General features: G+C 40.6%; 1 protein-coding gene across 1 annotated transcript; it reads left to right on the forward strand.

The window, feature by feature from the left end:
• Window positions 1-5,706: 5,706 nt before the first annotated feature.
• Window positions 5,707-7,766, forward strand: Sgf29 (SAGA-associated factor 29). The gene is made up of 3 exons (XM_071704034.1): window positions 5,707-5,900; window positions 6,424-7,386; window positions 7,639-7,766. Exons 2-3 carry the CDS (start codon window positions 6,510-6,512, stop codon window positions 7,674-7,676), a joined length of 915 nt encoding a protein of 304 aa, XP_071560135.1. The 5' UTR covers window positions 5,707-5,900; window positions 6,424-6,509; the 3' UTR covers window positions 7,677-7,766.
• The last annotated feature ends 13,006 nt before the right edge of the window (window positions 7,767-20,772 follow it).

The raw sequence follows: 20,772 nt of genomic DNA on the forward strand, positions 1-20,772 counted from the left end.
GCGTGAACATCGACGGAAAGGAATATTTGGTTTGCAGCGCGCATACATCGATACGACGTCACCCTCGTTGAATATTCTATCGGACCGGAAGCGAAGCTCTCGAGATAAAAGATAAGGCACGCATCAACGTGTACGCATGGTAATACGTTTACTTTTACATGCAACAAAGCGCAGACATATATATAGCGGCCAGCTTCCAAGCTCCGCATTTGTTTTCTTTCGATCCGCCTCGATAAATCGCCCGATACCAGTTAGGGAAAAGGCACTATACGGATACGGAAAATCACAATCGTATTGATTCCGTTTGAACGGCTACCGTTTGAATTCCTTTCACGACTTCCCGCTATTTTTACGAGCATTCGTCTGGCACTTCTAGACGAATTCAGGTAAATTCTCGTGGAGAAGATGCGCGCGGCATGATGTCTCGTGTGATCGTCAGTGGCACATCGATCGAGTGTATCGAGTATACATGTATTGTGGAGAATAAGATATCAAGAGACACGGCAGTGTCACGCGCCAAGTACACGCGCAGCGCGAGACCGCCGTGACTCTTTTACGCGAACGCACGAGTTGCAAGTACCCGAGATTTTGAGATTCAGATAATAAATGATGAAGCTGCGATGTAGGAAGGACGGTTTTCTCACCATCATGCGGCGAATAGTAAATGACAGTAATTTACAGCGCACATATATATTTCTTATTATTTCCTCGATAATCAATAAAAATACTGTGCATATTGCGATAAATGAACGTTGGAGAAAAATTTTCCGTTTTTATTATCTTTTATCTTTAACGCTTTCATATTTTACTCTTCACAAAAATAGATATACAAAGTTGTATAAATACTAATATATATTTTAGTTTTTTATTGCAGTAGCTATTACACACTGAGAAAAAAAAATCGTTGATTCAAAGAAATATTATTTGATTCAACTAAATGCAGCGGTCACGGGCTGTCAAGCTAACATTTGTTAATTCAACAAATATTATATAAAATAAAATAAAATATTTCTTGATATTACTCACGTATATTTGATTTAAATATATTAATATTTACATTAAACAAATCACACCAACTAAACGAGTTTAGTCAAATTAACAACATTTTTTTCTCAGTGCATGTATGTTATATTATATAAATATAAATATAAATATAAATATAAATATAAATATAAATACATATGATACAAATATTACAAATTAGAGAAATATGCATCATGTCAATAATATTTTGATAATTGGATAAATAACAAGGGACTCTCGATAATGGAATTATCGAGCAAAACAAGTAAAAAGAGGTTTTGAGAGTTCAAAACGATTGATGATGCGTAAGTTAACGTGTATTAACTAATAGGATACATAATTATAAATTGAATGTTTCGACTCCGCTTTTAATCATCTTCAGCGATGCGGTAACAATTAAATCAAAATGATCTCCGGTGAGAAATAATTTTGAAGTTACTCACTTATTTCTCGGAGAACGTGAGATTATTTTGATTTAATTGTTAACACATCTGAGAAGACGGCTTAAAGTGGGGCCAAAACGTCCGATTTATAATTATGCATCCTATTAGTTATTAAAGATCGATATAACGTTAATTTACGCACCGAGACCGCATTGAACTCTCAAAGCCACTTTTTACTTGCCACTTGCTAATAATATTTTGTATGTATAAATAGCTAATTACTTGCGATAAAGTCCCGAAAGTAAAATGTGAGCTTAGAAAAGTTGGTATCTACGTTTATTTGTTTACAATTTACTCTGCAGTTTTATGCGAAGACTGTCGGTTGGCGAAATCATCCTGCCTCTACTAAACGATTTGACAAACAACCTAATAGAAACAAAAGGACAAACATATGTGACAGTCACGAGATATCGAATCTCCGCGTATAAATTGCGTTTACGAGTCGAACTTTCCATCCCGGCTTTCCTTGCAGGCTCCTGTTTCCCGTTCGCGTCAACGGTAACGTAGCTGCGTTTGACATTTTCATTCCGCGCCTTACGGAGGATCTGTTTGAAATATCGTTTATGCGCGCCGGTATCCGGCATTGTAGCCGGATTAACGACTGCAACAAGTCGTTAACTCGTGCGTCGTAAAGCGCCGATATTAGATGAAGATCGAATTGCGCGAGCCACCGTCGAATCAGCCGTTCGCTACGCACGATCGATTTATGCGAATATTCATACCTATATATACACACCAGTTCCGCTGCATTATTTCGCTTTGTCTTATATCACATTTGCTTACCGGACACACCGAACGGAACGTAAACGTCACAACTGTATAATAAATTTTTGTCTGGAGATTTCTTTTTTTCATCAGTGCGTGACATTGTACACAACGTCGTATCTTAAAAAAAAAGAACATTATACTGGCGATTTATGTTTTACAAAACGTGCAAATATCGACAGTAAAAGTATAATAATTGAGAAGAATGCTAAAAACTTATACGTCCGAAAAGTAAAGTTTGTTCTGTCTCTGTCTGCCAATTGTCATGTGCTCAAAGCATTGCGATTTGGAGTTTGCCGCAGGGTTAGTTGTGCGAATTCGGTGATGAGAGTCGAAATAGGTATCAGTGAAAATTATAGGTGTCTAGACGACGGGCGCGAGATGACGTGAGGACTTTGCTCGAGACCCAGGATCTCTCCTTACGCCTCGTTAAACACATTGTTCTATATTTCAAAATGTATCTACATACGTCGTCATCACGAGCTCATCGTCGTTATAGCACATTTTAATAGTCCATTCGCGGCTGCACCCAGACGTGTACAAAGAATTTGATTTCTACTCAACGAGAGAGTGCACGAATACTCGAATCTGAGCATGGTCAGAGTAATTATAGCGACGTTACGATTTAATAGTATTAGATATACTATATTTCTTCAAATAAAATTTATATACTCTAAATCTTCAAATAAAATTTCTTCAAATCGACATATCAACAACGACTACAGCCATATTTTTAAAATTGAATTTATACTAAGTTGCTCACGTAGTTAAAAAAATCCAGTTACCTATATTAGATTACTACTTATCGAGGTATCGGTAGCGGTAAAATCGCAGTAGCGATTTTAAATTATTTTATCGCATTTCATAATCACTTAAGATGGAGAAATCGACTTTCAGGCAGGACACCCAACGATGATGCGCACGTATATATTATTCAGATGTGTGTGAGACTCGGACGTACAATAATAAGGCTGCCGAATCGTCTGCGATTTCTCGACAATGCAGTAGGTATACCATGCACCAGCACAGGTGCATGCCAGTGGCACGCGTGACACGCATCTCATTGCGGATAGGTCATGGAGTTCGTAAGAGCGCGGCGGTTGGGATAACGTTTACACACAGCGAGGCCGCATATCGGCAGGTGTACCCGCGCACGTGTACGATACAGCGAACATGTAGACAGGCTCGAGAAACGATGGCAGACGCGGTAATGGTCCACGCGGCTCGGAATTCTCTCAAGTTCTACATGCGATGCGTTATGGCACGGTCCTGTACACCAAGCAGCATCGGCACCATCGGTTAGAGCACGGTTAGACTAGTCAGCCGTTAGCGATGATGCACGTGCGCACGATGCATCTTGCGTAACACACCGCGATATGCCAAGAGATCGCATATCTGGATACGACGCGACACGTTTTCATGGCGAAATCCCGGCCGTCGCGATTTATCGAAACGGATGCTTCGATCGGCGCCCACTGAAATGTATCGCATCGATCGACAGTGGCGAATAATTTTATGACACGCAATCTCGTAACGTTCGCTCTGTCGTATAGATACTCTAAAATCCTTATTACTATATTATTATTTTAACAGTTGTCAAACTAAAAAAATTACTAATTACAAATTACAAATTTAAAAAATAGTTAAATATCGAGTTGCGCTATTTTCCGACACGATATTTTCACATGTTATAATTTCTCTTTCATAATTATGCTAGTTTCAACTCGCTTCTTTAAACTGTGACGAATCGTTCATTACGGAGAACTTCGTACAAATGAATGGCTAAGTTTATCAAAGTACGATAACGCGAAATCTCGCCGCGGAAGTATGAATTTAATCAAGAGATTAGATTCAGTTTTCCCAAGCTTTGGCATGCCTCGGCATGCCTCGGCGCGAATGAGTTATGGCATTCTGCGGTGCTATCGATGCTGTTAGCGCGGTTAACCTGTTGGTTGTTAGCGATGATACACGCCACATTCAATATATGCCTCCGCTTGGTACCGCAGCCAGGCCCGTCTGTGCGATACGATATACGATTGGATCTACGAAGAACGAGTTCGTTCAAAGAAAAATTATCAGCGTACGGCGTATTTTTCGCATATCGAAACGACTTTATCATTGGCATACACACACACATAACCCACAAGTAATGGAATGTCCGATCGAACGTTTAATGAAATATCTCGAATACGATTCAAGTACAGTAATAGCACTGACACGGTACAAATCGCTATGAAAGACATTCTTGAGAAAGACACAAAAAAGATAATCCATTCACCGTGATTTATAGCATTAAATATTCAGGATTGATTCATTAATTAAATTTCTTGCTATGGAAACTTCTTCTATCAAGATAACAAAAACATTTAGAACATATGCCGAATATTTAAACCGATAAAGATAATTAATTCATGGTATTAAATATTCAAGATTAAATCATTAATTAAATTTCTTGCTATGAAAACCTTTCCTGCGATAACAAAAATATTTAGAACATATATTGAATATTTAAACCGATAACTGATAATTTACATATCCGACTTTATTTTTCACAGACTCTAAATATACTTCAGTAATAAATAGAAAGGTAGAGAAAGTTGCGATCGAATTATAACGAGAAAGCGTGATAATTCGATAATTTGTCTAACATATTAATGTGTATCCTTGTGCACGTACAGACACTCAAATATTTATCCGCACTTTGTTAGATTATTTTCTCCAATGCACTTACATAAATTTTAGTATTAGATGACTTGCCTCTCGCATTAGATCGAAAAGAAAGAATTGCCATCAGCGAATAAAGCAAAATTGTCGATTGATTTCAGTATGCTCTTTCTTTTATATAATATAAAGAGACACTTTTCAATTCTCTTTCCAAACAATACTAATTTCCTTCATTTAATACAAAGCTTGATGAAAAAAATGACAAACAGTTTTTTTGTATCAGTATAATATAATCAACATATAACATTAATAATGTTCGCTGATGTAAAAAATATTTTATACATCGACAATTAATTCTAGCTCGCCACATTCCGGTCCAGTGGACCACTAAACGTTAATCGGTTTTCTAGTTTTCACATAACATAATTTTCTAGTTTCCTTATAATAAGTTCAGTTTAAACTCAAAACATTTTCTTGACCTGATATTTTTATAAATTATCTTATTCAGACTCTGTATTTCCAATTCCTACATTACAAGCTTAAAAACATTAATTAGAATGAAAATGACAATGTGACAAAGCCGAGCGGTCTCAAGAACCGAAGTTCTTTCGCGGCGAATTAAGGATTCGAAAATAAGTGTGGCTAGCTAGGATGAATAAATTTATTGAGCAAGCCTAAGGCCCAAGATACCAGTGACTCCAGCTCTGCGACAGTCAGCACTATCACTGATGCATTGTTTTCAGAGCTCGCTACCAGGTGGCAGCATCGCCTTGATAGAAAACTGCTGCGACCAGAACCAGAAGGTAGTGGGAGAATCGGTGTGGCGCAGATGCGCGTGAACGATCGAACGTGTAACATCTCGTGAACGCTCGGTGCCTCTCGCAGCTTCGTGCTAGGAAGCCCTGCGATACGACTATCGGTGTATCGAAACGTTTGACCGAAACCTCGTTCTTCGGAGACTCGTCGAGCAACCGTCCACTCGGATGTGACTCAGTTCCCGACCGGGTAAGTGTATTGATCCAGTCGTGCTGCGCCGACTCTCGGCCATTTTATCACGAGCGCTGTTGGCGGACATAGTACACGCTAAAATTCGACGAACGAGTTCGGGAAATGAACGGCGATTGCATGCGCTATATCAACATCGAACCGAACGACGCGGGAAGTTTTTGAAGAAATATCGAACTCCTAATTGCATTCAGATAGTGATTCTGTTATATACACGTGGTACAAATGAAGTCTTAGGTCTTAGACTGAAGCATGTCGTCCCTGAGAAACACAAGTTCGAGAGCGATCATTTCTAACCTAATTAAAAAAATTTTTTTATTGCGGTATTCAATATTGTAAGATATTGTGAATGTTACTTGTAAAATAAAAGATATTTAATGATATTCAAATTGATACTTTAATTAATTCTAAGTTGATTTTAAATTGATACTTTAATTAATTTTAAATTGATTTTAAATTGATAATAAAAAAGTGCGTTAAGGAAATGGTCCTAAAACGCGCGTTTTATACTTTTTCATTACAGGGAAGCGATCGATAGCATAAGCCGTTAGGTTACTATTTACTACAGTTGACACACGACCTCCTATAATTCTGATATCTCTCGACGCGATGCCTCTCACGGCGGACGCGGCAGCGACTCAGATACAAGAGCTCTTGAAGAATATTTACAAGCTCGTACACGAGATTGAGAGTCAGCGAGTCCGCTCGGAGCACAATCTAAACAATATCATGAAGACTCACGAAAAGGTCACACCGGACGACAAAGTCTCCCCTTACTACCAGCAAAAGTTAAAGAATCTGTACAACGCCGCGGTGACCGACACCCAGCAGGAAGAGGAGATCCTGCGCAAGGCTCTCGACAAGATCAACGAGATCCGCACGTTACGAAAAGACCTACGTATACAGGCACGTCAAGCCGGCAACAAGGAGACCATCAGGCGCGGCCCACTGATGAAGATGGTGCTGAGCACCGCGCAGACCCTGCCCCTCTACGTGGGAAAGACACCGGGCCAAAAACCACCACCATTGTGCGGCGCGATACCCGCCGAGCCCACGTACATCGCGAAGACGGGAGACATGGTAGCCGCCCTGGTGAAGGGCAACGAGGAGGGGGAGAACTGGATACTCGCGGAGGTCCTGCACTTTAATCCCACGACAAACAAATACGAGGTGGACGATATCGACGAGGAGCAGAAGGGACGTCACACGTTGTCGCGGAGACGAGTTGTGCCGTTGCCGTTGATGAGGGCCAATCCCGAGACCAACCCGGAGGCCCTGTTCCCGAAAGGATCTCCGGTAATGGCGTGGTACCCGCAAACTACTTGCTTTTACAAAGCGGTCGTGCATTGTCTACCGACGACCGCCACGGAAGAGTACAAAGTCCTGTTCGAGGACGCCGCCTACACGACGGGCTATTCACCAGCACTGGATGTACCGCAACGATACGTGATTTCCATCAAAGAGAGCAAAAAAAATAAGAGTCAATGTTAGTAAGCAATATCCTTTTCCAAATTATTTCTTATTATTAACTGAATAAAGTTTTTTAAATTTAGTTTTCTAATTGATGGAAAACTTTGAGGTGACCATCTATTTTTTTCTAATCAATAGAAAAAAAGCGCACGCAACTGGCAGGCAACGTGCAACAACGATGGCTAAGCCTCTTTTTGGATATTTTAATACATATTTTAATATGCATGTATGTTTGTAACGCCGACTAATCCCATACCTTCCATTACAGACTCCGGGAAGAGAAAGTATAAAAAGAAATATTTCTAGAAAAGGTACACTTGGTTCATCTACGTTATCTTTTGTATTTGACATGTGATATTGTAATAAGGTAAATAAATAATAAATTTTTATAACTTGTTTCGACATTTCTCAATGCTTCCAGCCGATTTAATTATAAAATAAATTAGATTTATAAATTTCACGAATTGCAATATATTCTATATTAATCACGATAATTTAAATAAACGCGATGATACATAAAGATAGTAAAAAAAATACAGTAGAAAACTATTTTGATTCAAATAACGAAATATTTTTCATGATATTAGCGATGATATAATTATTCGCGAAGTATCTATTAAAATCGTACGGTTTGTCTCATAATTAATTCCGAGTGTTGCAACTGGGAGAAGTAAGCACGTACTGATAGTTAAAGTTCTATTTCCGCAGTACCGCCCGTCGTCGGGGGCGTAATTGACGTAGGTTATGGAACGATAATAGCGGTATCCTCATGTACATGGGTAGACGGTAGACCTGAGTCCGCACTCCGCTGACCTTCCGCGGAATCGGTCCTTCGTGATTCTCTGTCCGTGTAATTTTTTATACGGAATAAATCTTTCCCTTCGCATCCGTCACGAAGTGGAATAGAGGTAGAGAGAGAGAGAGAGAGAGAGCGAGGCGAGGGAGAGGAAGCGGAATAGGGAGAAGATAAAGAGAGCAGAGAACGGGCGAATAAGCCCGAAGCCACGAGTGCGAGAGTGGATTGAAAAGGCTAGAGAGGACGAAAGAGGGAGTACCGCGCAATAATTGATTCCATAATCGGCGGCTGCCGCCAGACATCAAAGCAACTCGGTATACCGAGCCGAACCCCCAGCAGACCGGCTCAGCTAGCCAATCCTCATTCATTATTTAACTTAACTACCCCTATATGGAATCGCAAAAAAGTACTTTGATTCGGCGCGCGCGTTGCGGACACGGTGTTTTCATCATTTTCCTCGAAATTAATCCTGAAAATTTTTCATTGATTTCTGACTGCCGTTCGGATGGAGCTTGCTCGTGTATCAGGAAGGGTTTTTAATTGAAACGCGAGGCTGGATCTGTCGCGCGAATGAAATATTGTGCGTGATAATTAAGGAACAGAGAAAATACGCGTGTTTTTGAATAGCTTTTGAAGCGCGTTTATTACAAAAGAAATGTTGAATCATATATGGAAACGTTCTTTTACGTAAAAAATTAAAATATGTGTATCTTCTCTCTTAATTTGGAATGACGTGTATATATAAAGTCTACTTTAAACGATATTTAATTTCTGTCGGAATGCAGAATAGAATTCTATTTCTAACTTTTTGTGTGCTAAAATGTAAAAATATATTAAAATGCATGGTGTATAAAATTATAAATAGAATTCATAAAATTTTCTATAAAATCTTACGCAAATGGATCATCTAAAGTGGGTTTAAGATAGAGTTATTATATTCGGCATTTATCAAACCAACTTTCTATTATCTTCAGCATGACTCTCGTAATAATAGAAATTATCTAGCCTGCGTGTAATGGCTTTTATATGCCTTCCCGCGAAAGTTGTAACGACCGATTGTATCTAGTCTACGGTAGTTTCCCTAACCACATCAGAGTTCACCTCCGAGCCCCAGGGTCGGCCGGGTCACATGAATTGAGCAAAACGCACGACCTCGAACCTTTTATGTACTCGCGCTAAGCCACAATCGAAATCGCGTTTGCTTTGCATGCACGCGCTCTATCTAGCATTTCCGGTGGCCATTAGTCGCACTCGATAGTCCGATATCTTTCCATTTCCAGATAGTAAAGCGCCGGCGTGTCGGCAGAAGCCATTCTCAGTTCTGGAATTAATTCAACCGGCGATTAGCTTCCGCGTCGGGGGTGAGTTCTGGCCGAAACGGCTTTCGTGCGTTCGATCGTAAATGCCCGAGTATGTGTGTGTATTTCACATGCGTTCGTGTACCGTTGACTGACTACGTCCGAACCGCGGGCGGGCGTGTGGCGTATTCGTACGGCGAGCCTAATACAAGTGGACTTGTAGCATGCGAGCAACCGGAAGCCAAGGCGAACTTGCGCCCGAACACGCAAACTGTACTTTCCACCCTTGGTCCCCGCGAGAGCGAGCACTCCCCGTCGCCTCGTCCGACCTCCTACGACTCGTTCCTACCCGTTTCGAAGTTCCCTTCGTTCATTCGTTCCACGTCTCAGTTATCTGAGTAATACTTCTCCTCCGGCTTCACCTCGCTCTGCCCTTCGCGTTGCCCTGCCCCCTTCACTCCCCGTCTATCTCTCACTCTCGTTCTCTCCCTCTATCTCGCTTTCTCCCTGTATCCCACTGCTGACCCCCTTCCTCTATCGTCCTTCTCTTTTTCTCCTTTCCGTACAAGCCGATCAGGGCAGGTTCACTTAACCCTCCGGTAATGGCGCGCTGTATTTTTCTTCGGCGCTCGTAATTACGCCCGTGCTCTTGCGAGCATATTTTATTTCGTTCCAGATCGATCGGTTCCGACGCTGGTATCTGTCATTGCCCTTCCTCGTCCCGTCGTCTCCTCGCGCTCTCTTTCTCTCTTTCTCTTTCTCTCTCTTTCCTCTTTTTCTCTCCATCCCGCCAAAGACTTCACCAAGCGTCACCCTCCGGCAACCATTAGTCTTTCTTTCGATAAATTGGCGGACCAGAGTGATTGCGAGATGTCACCTCGACACCTTCACCTGTCTGTAACATACATTTGTTAGTAATTCGAATGCGGCGCGAGTTTCTCTTGCCCACGCTTGATTAGAGCCATCGTCGATAATGATTTGGTAAGATCGCACATGTTGCTTCTCACGGTTGTCGACAGTTATGTTGAACGCGGGCTTTTAGGTGTTTCTGTGCACGTGTATTCAACTCTAGACTCATTCAGAATATTCTATCGATCGGACTAACATCATCCGTCACATCTTTCACAGCGGATCATAATTTATGCTCTTGACTATGAAAAAGAGGTATGAAAAGATAAACTATGGCTAACCATTGAGACTTCGCTAGCTTCATTTAAGTAGTATTCCGGAGTTCATTGAATTATTGATACCCGAGAGTAAATTGAAAATCGATAAGCGATCCAGTGTAATTTAACTTCGCGGCCGTTTCCGGACGAGAGAGAGAAAGAAAGAGAAAGAGAGAGAGAGAGAGGGGGGGGTGCAAGAGAGGATACGGAACTTGGAGATTATGAAACTCCTCGTGTGTTGGACGGGGGCTCTGGATTTTCATTTTTTAATTAATACGACGTGCACAATGGTATCCAAGAGAAACGATCGATAAGGTCGGCTAACGAGCTGCCAGCCTCTAATCCAACTTTACCTCGAAAACTGTCGGAACTCTTATACAACGTGGTAATGAGTTCTGGCCGTTGAACGAAAGAAAAGTCACGATGTTAATAGCTTTTGCCTTTGAGTCTCTGGGCAGAAAAAAATTCGTGCCGTACAGAGTGGACGGCGACGGTGGAATCCGGACAGCATATAAGCGCGCACGTTGCTCGTCAGCCACCTCCTCCACGAACGCAGCGTCCCGTTGCGGATTATGTTTAGCCTCGTTTAGCTGCGCGACCAGGTCGAGAAGATAAAGCTCTCTGAAACGCGCGGTCGCGAGTACCGATTCGATCCTTTACCTATTGGATTTCTCGGAGTGCAATTTCTTCCCCGAGACCGCAATGCAATGTTCCGCGCGGCGCGTTCTCTCATCGATATCGCGAGAGACACTTTAGACGAAACGATAGCGAATCGCGGCGTACCGTGTAGTTGGTGTAGTTGGAGTGTGCCACGTACTTTTAAAGTACCGCATCAAGTCCCTCCCCGGGCGCCTTGCACGAGTCGAACGCGACTATATCGTGAGGGAAATCACGTCGTCGCGAAAGTCGCACGCGGAATAAAGTTCTTGATATAATTGTGAATGATTTTAGAACTTGGGAACGCGCTGCGTATTACGTTTCAGTTTGCTGTAATAACATTCCCGAAATAACGCGTTCGTATCAATTCAAAGATATTCAATTTAAAGAACGCAGTTGTTAACAGTTTAATAATGCGAACATATTTTGCAATAGTTGTGTCTCGCTACCGAAAAACTTCTTTCTACTTCCTCACCGTTAAAAATATGCCTGACTTTGTCGCAGATAGAATACCGTAATAGTAGCTCCGTGCGTAATGACGCGTGCTGCAATTACCAATTCAAGTACTAGTGCGCGGGATACAGACACGACTACCGTCGAGCGACGTAATGCCTCGCCATAAGAGGTTTGCAACATTATCCAGCTGTCAATGCCAGAAATGGGGCTTTCTTACGGAGTCGACAGCGTTCGCGGCGGCAGCAATTTGTTACGTTTTTCGTCAACTAAACGCATTAGGAAGCAAGAGGGGAAAGACAGACGCATTAGCCGAAACGGATTCTTGCTTACATATTTCAACGAGGCATTTGTCTCTCGCTACGCGAGTTCCAACGTTTTGATGGCCCGAACGACGTTCTCGTTTGTGAACGCGTGCAGCTATATAGATACAAGAGAGTCGAATAATTCATAGACGGGCGGCTCCTCGTTAAATAATTGCGTTTGCCAATGAAGGCGGGACGGTTTAAAACTTCCTTCATAATTTAGAGCCATAATCGGTTATCGCGGTCATTACGGTGCGACACAGCGCGATCGCCGTTGAAATCAGCGTTTACAGACAATTTTACGGCGCTTCACTGATTCGTGAAGGAATTTTAATCTCGCGGAAGTTGCTAATTACAATTGGTGTAGGCAAAGAGCGTTTTAACAACCGGGAGATATTTCATTTCCAATTTATTACGAAGTCACGAATTATATCTGCCATATAATCTAGAGGAAGTAGCGTTTCTAATTGCATCGAGTAATATAGTATATTATCTGAGTTTCTGTATTTAATGTTTCAAATAAAATGCTACGGAACAATTTTAGAGAAGTAAATGAATTATGTCCATAGAGCATTTTAAAAGACAAATCTGTTAATACTTGTCTTTAATACGTGAAATAATTTCTTTGTCTCAAAGCTTGACGACTTCTAACGAGCAAACAAAGTTGCAATTTTTTACGACAAAGGTCATGTCGACGAAATGATTAAAAACTTATGCGCGTCAATGCACCGACCATATGCGTATTCTCTCGGGTCGTAAGGTCGGTAGGAGACCTATAGTTGTTTGAGAAGTTATTCCTAGACCGTGTCTCAGGGACTCAGTGGGTCACTAGATATGTCTGGGCAAGCGATGATTAATTTCCAGTTCCCGTCAGCAATATTAGTTTTTAATGTACGATCATTGTTGTGGGAATATAATAATTAGCTCAGAGCCCTACAACCCGTTTGGCTATACGCGCTTGAGTTCCCAATTGTGTCATCCGTAGTATATCCTGATTCTGTTTAGCCACATGAAAACTACTCGTATATTGCTACGTGGATAGTCCAGCTACTCCAGATATTATATGTGTGTATATATTTATATATCGCGGAAATTTCAGTCATGGATAGTCAACTGGTCAATATTTTACCGTTACGAAGAAGCGTTGCTTTTACAAGTAAATATGTATTTTTGCATGTACGTGTAGAACTACTCCGAATGTCCACAATTGCACATAGAAGGACACACAATGGGTAACCTCACCTTAAACGCCGAGAATTCATGAAGAGAGAAGGGGTGAGAGGGAGGAATTTGGTGTAAACTTTCAACTTAGAAGTTACTTCATGATTCGCATGTGCCCTATCAAGCTCAGCGAGCAATTCAGAGAGTCCTCTCGACTACCAGTAAATGGAATAATAATCTTATTATTATGCAATTGATACTTCTAAATAATAATTTCGCTATAAGTTAAAAAATTTAGATATAAAAATCTGACAATAGGATTCTTAATATTCGAATAATTATTGTCGCGAATACTTTGTAAAAATAAAAATGTAGAAATATAGAACATATAGAAATATGGAAGATCTTGAATGCAATTACGTATTTTCGTATAAATGTCATACAAAATTGAAAGAAATTCTGGATACTATCTAGTGAATATATTGTCAAAAGTTCATACAAATACGATTCAGTAAAAGTAGATTAATCGTAAAAAGACTGTAAAAAAAATTGAAATCGCTGAGAAAGACAAGTTTCCCTCGAAAATAATAATAGAAACATTTTATCGTCAAACAAAATTCAATAGAGAATTAATTATTACTTTCCATAAAAAAGTAAAACACGTTCTACTGCTGTCACTCATAATAAATCACTTTTAATTTGATTTTACCTCTTTTTTCCTTTTCTTTTTATAAAATATTTATTGCTATAATAGATAATAGGATAGTATTTTACCTTTTATTTCTCGAGATAATTCAATTCATTAGTATTTCGTTGGTATTTATTAAATTTTTCACACATGAAATGTGAAGATATAAAAGACTGCTTTGTATTCTAAATAATTCAGTGACGTTCGCTCATTATATTTTCTGAATATGTCAATCAATCCTTTACCAATTATATCTAAAAAATCGAGTTTAGAAATCGATGAACCGTGTGGGTCGTTCCGGTCCGTCGCGGATTGTTGGTTAACGACGACGGAGATCGCGGACGCAATCGACGCGTTCGTTCTCGCGGGGCTCGTTCGAAGGCAACCGCGGACTAACCGGTGAACCCGACCTAATTGAATTTCGCATACGAACGCCACGACGATTCGTCATTCCGGCGTCCAATTTGGACGCTAGTCTCGCGCCACTCTCTTTCGGGCTGCTGCTCGCTTCGCGTTAGCTACCGCGTCTTTCATCTTCGTCCCGTCGGCTGTCAGGACACCAGCGTCCATCACATCGACGCGGTAGCAGTTATTTTGAAATTTCATCAGAGTGACATACTCACGCGTACTTCCCCTGCGCCTCGCGGCTGAACGGGTATAGGCTAATTGCACTTACCTGAAACAAGCAAAAATGAGATATGGTTAGCGAGATATCGTTAGCGTTTGTCAGAACGAGGCCGCGATATCGATTACACTTTGAAGAAGGAAAAGAAGAAACCACGCGCGCAAAAAATTACACCTACCTATCAGACAAAAGAGGTTTCTCGCGAAATATGCGATATGCTTGGAGGTATACTGCCGCGGAAATTACAATGTCCGCGGGGTGAATTCTATTTTTAGGGGGAACGTCCCTACCAGAAAGGCATAAGCGCTGTGTATAAATTACTAGCGAATTTTCGCGTTCCTCCCTCGAAGAAATGCTAGAAGGCAACGCTATTGATTTTATGCTAAATTACTCGTAGTAATAATATACAAACACCTGGGCATTCTGCATAAACTGTAATCGAGCTAAGGGCAAGAAACGTAGTGGAGAAAGCCCGTTGTTTCTCTTCGTATCGGCTATAAGGAAATAAGGGAAGGACAGACAGGCTTCCTACCACCACCAGAGGCAGCTGCTTAGGTTCTCACATAGATTAACCCAGGTAGTACTCCTTCGTCTAGGAGACAGACCTTCGGGCTGCCAGGAAGTCGCTCGCAAACTCGATGGCAAATTGTCGAGTCTCCGCGTGCCTTCTCTCACTGTCTCTCTTTCTCTCTATCTCTCCGTTATCGCGACATCCTACTTGTCTCCTCGTCTCGCAACATTTGTCCTCGCGCAGCTCTCTTACCCTCCTGCGCTCTCCTGTCCGCAACGAGTCGTCTTTATCCATCGGGAGCTCGCAAATCACAGGCTGGCGGGCCGCACCGACCAAATTATCCGGGAAATTCCGGGCGCAGAGCCGTACACCGACGTGGCGCGCGGTTATACGGTACCTGTGACTTGCTCTGCGTTCGAGATAATCTTCGTCGATACACACGCCCAATGCCTGATCGCCTTAGGATTCAATACTCTCTACTCGCGAACGAAGGAAACCGCAATTAGGTCGGCGAAGAGGTAAGCTGTCGCTGTATATAGTATCTTATCCGGAATGCAATGCTTTAATCGATAATTGAACATTTTTGACCTATGCATATTTTTTTCATGGGAGGTTTATTGAATTCACGAGCGAATTTCTTCTTGATTTCTTTAAATACCTTCAAGATAGCATTCTAATCATAATATTTATTATACGAGCAATCTGGAATAATTTGCGCCAGTTACACGATGGAATATACTGCTGATTTAATTAGAATAATTTTATAGAGATTAGCATATTGTGTTCGAATAGCATGAAAGTGGTGCTTTATATGACGCTGATTATCTTATAAAAAGAACAATTAACATTCTTTATCGCGCAAAAGCCATCAGTATCATGTTTTTTTGAATATTGTCATTCTAGTTATACGAAAATAATGAAATATATTATATAATTGGGAGAGATTTTACCATAATACGGCATAAGTCAATACCTTTTCATCTTTTATCCCATGGAAAGTTTTAAACGGCCGAGACTGATGAAAGAGCTATGTTATTCAAGAAAGTTCTTCTACTTTCATTGGACTTACAAATTAAACTAACCTACATCTCAAAGTTTTAAATTAAGGATTTGTGTATTATTTTCTATTTCCATCATTATTGCTCATTAATATTGGTATTTTTTCCAGTTTGCGCCGCCTCTTCAGTCAACCTTCTTGAAGCTTTGAAATTTTAGCTCGTTTTCTCTGATCTACCTTTTAATAAATGATTGCGAACCTCTTTGCTCAAGCAACAAACTTTGCTCAGTGTGGGTAGGGGCAGGCTTGTAACTTCGTAACTTTTGCGACAGGTATCGAGCAAACTTCCTACATACATTAATATATACTGTTTATCCCTAATCTTTAACTACTTTCCAGTTTCAAGTCCCGAGAGAAGTGCAAGCCGAGATATTCTTAGCCTGGTTTGTTCTTTTTAATCAATGTCGGCCGTTGAGTGGATTTCGTATCGCTCGAAAGTATTTTCTTAACTATTGAATAAAAGTAATACGCAAAAAATAAACTGTATCTAGAAAAAAACACGATAAATAGCTCAGAGAGATTGTACACTATATATAGGGGATGCGATTTAGCTTCTGATATTTATTAATCTGTTAGGACCACTTCTCTTAATGAAAGAACACACAAGGAACTTTTATTTTATTTTTATCTTCAGCGCATCTTTCTCGAAAATGCGATTATATGACATAATGTGAGAGTATCAGAAGTATTACTGACACCATAAATAAATTTTGTGATCCTTTGTTGTTCCTCTGCGTTACGCAAAGATGCTGAACAGACATTATCCCAGATAGTTTTTAATATTCTGCTCTTGGGCAATATACGGATAAAGCCAGCGGCGCAAAATTTGTTTTCAACAAGGAAGGATTCCCCAAGCTATCTTCGCGCAAAAACGCTTTTACGGTTATTTTTAATCCATCCGGTGCGCGTATAGAAAATTCATGAAAGCGAGAACGCGATCCCGCGCTATTTCTTGCTCAAGGAAGCACGCGGAGTACGATGGTTTGGGCGGCCTACGTTTTCGCGTTTACACGGTAGGATTATTGTTTACACGAAGGAAGTCGAGCACCTTTCCACGAGTTGGAAGTTGATATGAGTGAGCAAGCAGACATGTTACGTCAATAAGTATGATGGATAGAAATGGCACACTCTTCCGCGAATTTCAAGCGCTAATGATTCCTTTTATGCCGAGTGTTTCTCATCAAAACTAATTAAACTGTTGCCCGTCCGTAACTTTAAAGAACTATAATCGTGATTTATACACTACAATTCTGCATTTTTATGAAACACTATGAGCAGAGAGAAGAAAATAAAAAAAATGTACTTATTAAATATTGAATGATGCTATTTTGTTTCTATGTTATATATCTTATTACTCCTTCAACGATTCTATCCATAACTACTTTCGTTAATTAACCATTTAATTTTAGTATACATAATTTCAATCTCCGCAAAAGCATGATGTATTTTAATCAAACGTGCGAGAAATATATAAATTATTTTGTAATTTATTCGCTCGAGACACACCACGCCCGAATTATAATCGTTGAGTCGAAAGTAATAACGTCCAATAACGTGCGGTGAATACGATAATTCGTAATTCGATGCTGAATGGAACGGATAATACGAGCGAGCGAGGACGGCAATTAAAAGCGATGACTCCTGCAAACCGTTATTCTAAAGTTCGCGTTAGCTGAACGCTCAGTCCGGTTTATAAATGTTGGTAATTTGGAGATTCTCGACGAGTTCTTTTTTTCCTAAAGAAAAAGAAGGTATACCTGGATGCATCCACATTGAGCCGAGTCGAGTCATGGAACCGGCTGAAGGGGCAATGAGTTAATTCGTCGAGCTGTACGCGGTGGGATGGCCGTTCTTTCGCGTAGTCTGGACCCAAGGAACATTAGGACTCACCGAGGTTATTTATATTAATTAAAGAAACCCGAAATTATAGTTGCGTTTGGGTGATCGTTAGGATGTCTATCGACGCCCATTCGAGGCTGAAATGTATCCGAAAGGCACTTGCTCCCACAAGACAAGTATTCAGCGTGGAGATCCTCGAGCTCGGCACACTCTATCATTTAAACGATGACGATTACGTTATTTCCTACTGCATTCATAACAATCAAATAAGTCTTACTGTGTCAAAATAATTCGGTCGTCTTTCTTTCAATAAGTATCAGATAAAATTATAATTATACGTAATAATATAATGATCTTAATCATTGATAGATCACACAAGACTCGTTTGCGAAAAACGGGGGAAAAAACAGATGTGCCTTCAGGCGCGCGATTAGAGTGAAAACCGATTAACAAAATAAAATAAATAAAAACAATCGTAAAGCGCAGTTGGAGATTACTTTTATGTATTATCCCCGACTTTACTCAAATAGATTGCTTTCGCGTGCATATGCATGTGCCGTACGCATGAAACGGATAAACGAAATATTTTCTCCGTGTATCTGTTGCAAGTGGCAGATGGTATCACGATAATATTTTACGCGAGCCGAGATCCGAAATATGGCATGCCAGGTGTTGCTGCGATGTATGTAAATCCAAAGTCACTATGCAAAATATCAATATACATTTGCATTCTACATTTTATATAGACCCATATTCCCACTTAATAGTTTTATTTGAACTTGCAACGAACACGGGAATATTAGCGTATATATGTTCCTACATCTGTAATATTTTCTTCTACAGTTTCAAATCTACGTTTCGCTGCATTGAGTCTCTTTTCATTCAGAATACGATTCATGTCGATAACCAGCAAATAATGCATGCCAAGTTATTATCGTCCATCGGCGGTATTATCGACAATTGATGGCTCATGTTGCCATATTGTTAGTAGCTAAAGCTACGTGTCTTTACACAACTATCTTTTATATTCCGAACGTTAGGTGCATTACCCTATTATTTACTCTAGATACGTTATTCTATTATTTATATACTTTCATAACATACATGCTTTTTTGTTTCCCAGTTTACCGAAATTAGGAATTGAATATTATAATCATATTCATAAACGTATATAATTATTGTAACTATTATTTTATAATTTTAAACTTTATAGTAATTTCAAGTTAATTTTCTCTACTTTCCTAATAGAACAATGACTTCTGATTGTACATCTTTCGCATTGTTTTACGAGGTACAATTTAGTACTGCCTTACGAGATTTTGTAATATACGTCTGTCACTTACAGTTCGCCCCGTAATCTCAGCCGAGAATGCGAAACCGTCGAAGACAAGCTCAACTTGCACAAGATTGAGGCGATCGATAAAGTTTCGTGCATTTCGTTGCCGCAATTTCAGACAACAAGGCACTTGCACGTTGACGCTGATGAGCCGTACGACTTCCACTCACGGCGCCTGCTTCGCATCGTAGGGGAAGCCAGACTTACACATGTACATTCGGTCGATACATATGGATACGTACTATGTACACGATATACATGCATGTCGGAATACAGAAATCCGTAATACTCCGCGAAGGATACGGAGTCTTCTACGTGATCCAGGAAGCGAAACGACGGATTATTTCCCTTAGGGCGTCGAAATCGGAAGCACTCTCGTACCGAATGACAGGCAGGTGTGCGTGAGGGAAGGATCGAGAACCGTTCGACAGGATGACCGAAATAAGGGGGTTCGATTTGTAGGAGTAGCGCACTCCCCTTGCCAACGTAAAATTTCCAAATATAGACGTCTTTCCGTTGTCGTAAAGCCCTCCACCGAAAGCTCGTACCTATTTAGTTCGGCAGGGGATGTGGAAAAGCTAACTTTTATTTCTTAGCGAAAGCGAATAAGTATAGAAAGAAAAAAAAACACGACAAGCAAGCGCAACATAACAAGCAACGTACATTGCACAAAACGAAGGCAGAAACGAATTTAACCCTCGGTTGTCACACCCCTTTTTTGAACATTTTTTAAAAGGATTTTTTTGAACATTATGCCACTCAAAAGTTAAATTTTTTTATAATAAGAATATATTCTACAATGTTTAAACTTAATTCTAGAATTTTTTGCGGTTCACTTAAACTGTCAGTTTTTGAACAGCATGCAGCTATTTGAAAATTGATTGGGGTCATTTTGATCCCGTGTGACAACCGAGGGTTAAGATAGAGAGTATCTTCACAATCTGCGCGGACATAGAATAAATAGAAATTTTTAGATTCACCGAGCCTCGTCGTTTAAGCTTCGCGATGGTGAAAGGATGCTTTTGGTATACTATACCAAGAAGTCATCTCGGATATCCGTGTTGTGGATATTGGAGGAAAACAAGAGCAAGAGAAGCGGAGGTAAGGAAAACCTCGTGCGGAAGACGCGAAGGGCTATGAGATCAAGTAAGATAGTAAACGAAGAAAGGTGGCGGATAGAAAGTGGATGGTGGATCAGGGTGACTAAGATAAGATCAGATCAGATCGGTCGTGGGCGGCATTGACGACGGTGATGGTAAACTCGTGGGCTGTGGTAAGCGCAGAATCGTGTCGTGGATAAAGTGGTACCCGTCACTGCCTGTCAGCAGCCCTTGTCGCAGTTTCTCTCTTCTTCATCCCCCTCGTAGCGATTCGCGACTCGACTCGGCGTCATTCTCTTCGATTCTCTCGTGTACTTCTCTTCCTGTCGGTGGACGCAACGTAGCGGCCGCCATAATTCACGAACGTGTATAGCCGAATGCGTATTGCACGTGGAGAGGACAATCGTGAA

This window comes from Temnothorax nylanderi, unplaced genomic scaffold (genome assembly GCF_030848795.1).
Source record: "Temnothorax nylanderi isolate EJ_2023f unplaced genomic scaffold, tnyl_v1.0 TNYL_tig0038_pilon, whole genome shotgun sequence".
NCBI lineage: Eukaryota > Metazoa > Arthropoda > Insecta > Hymenoptera > Formicidae > Temnothorax > Temnothorax nylanderi.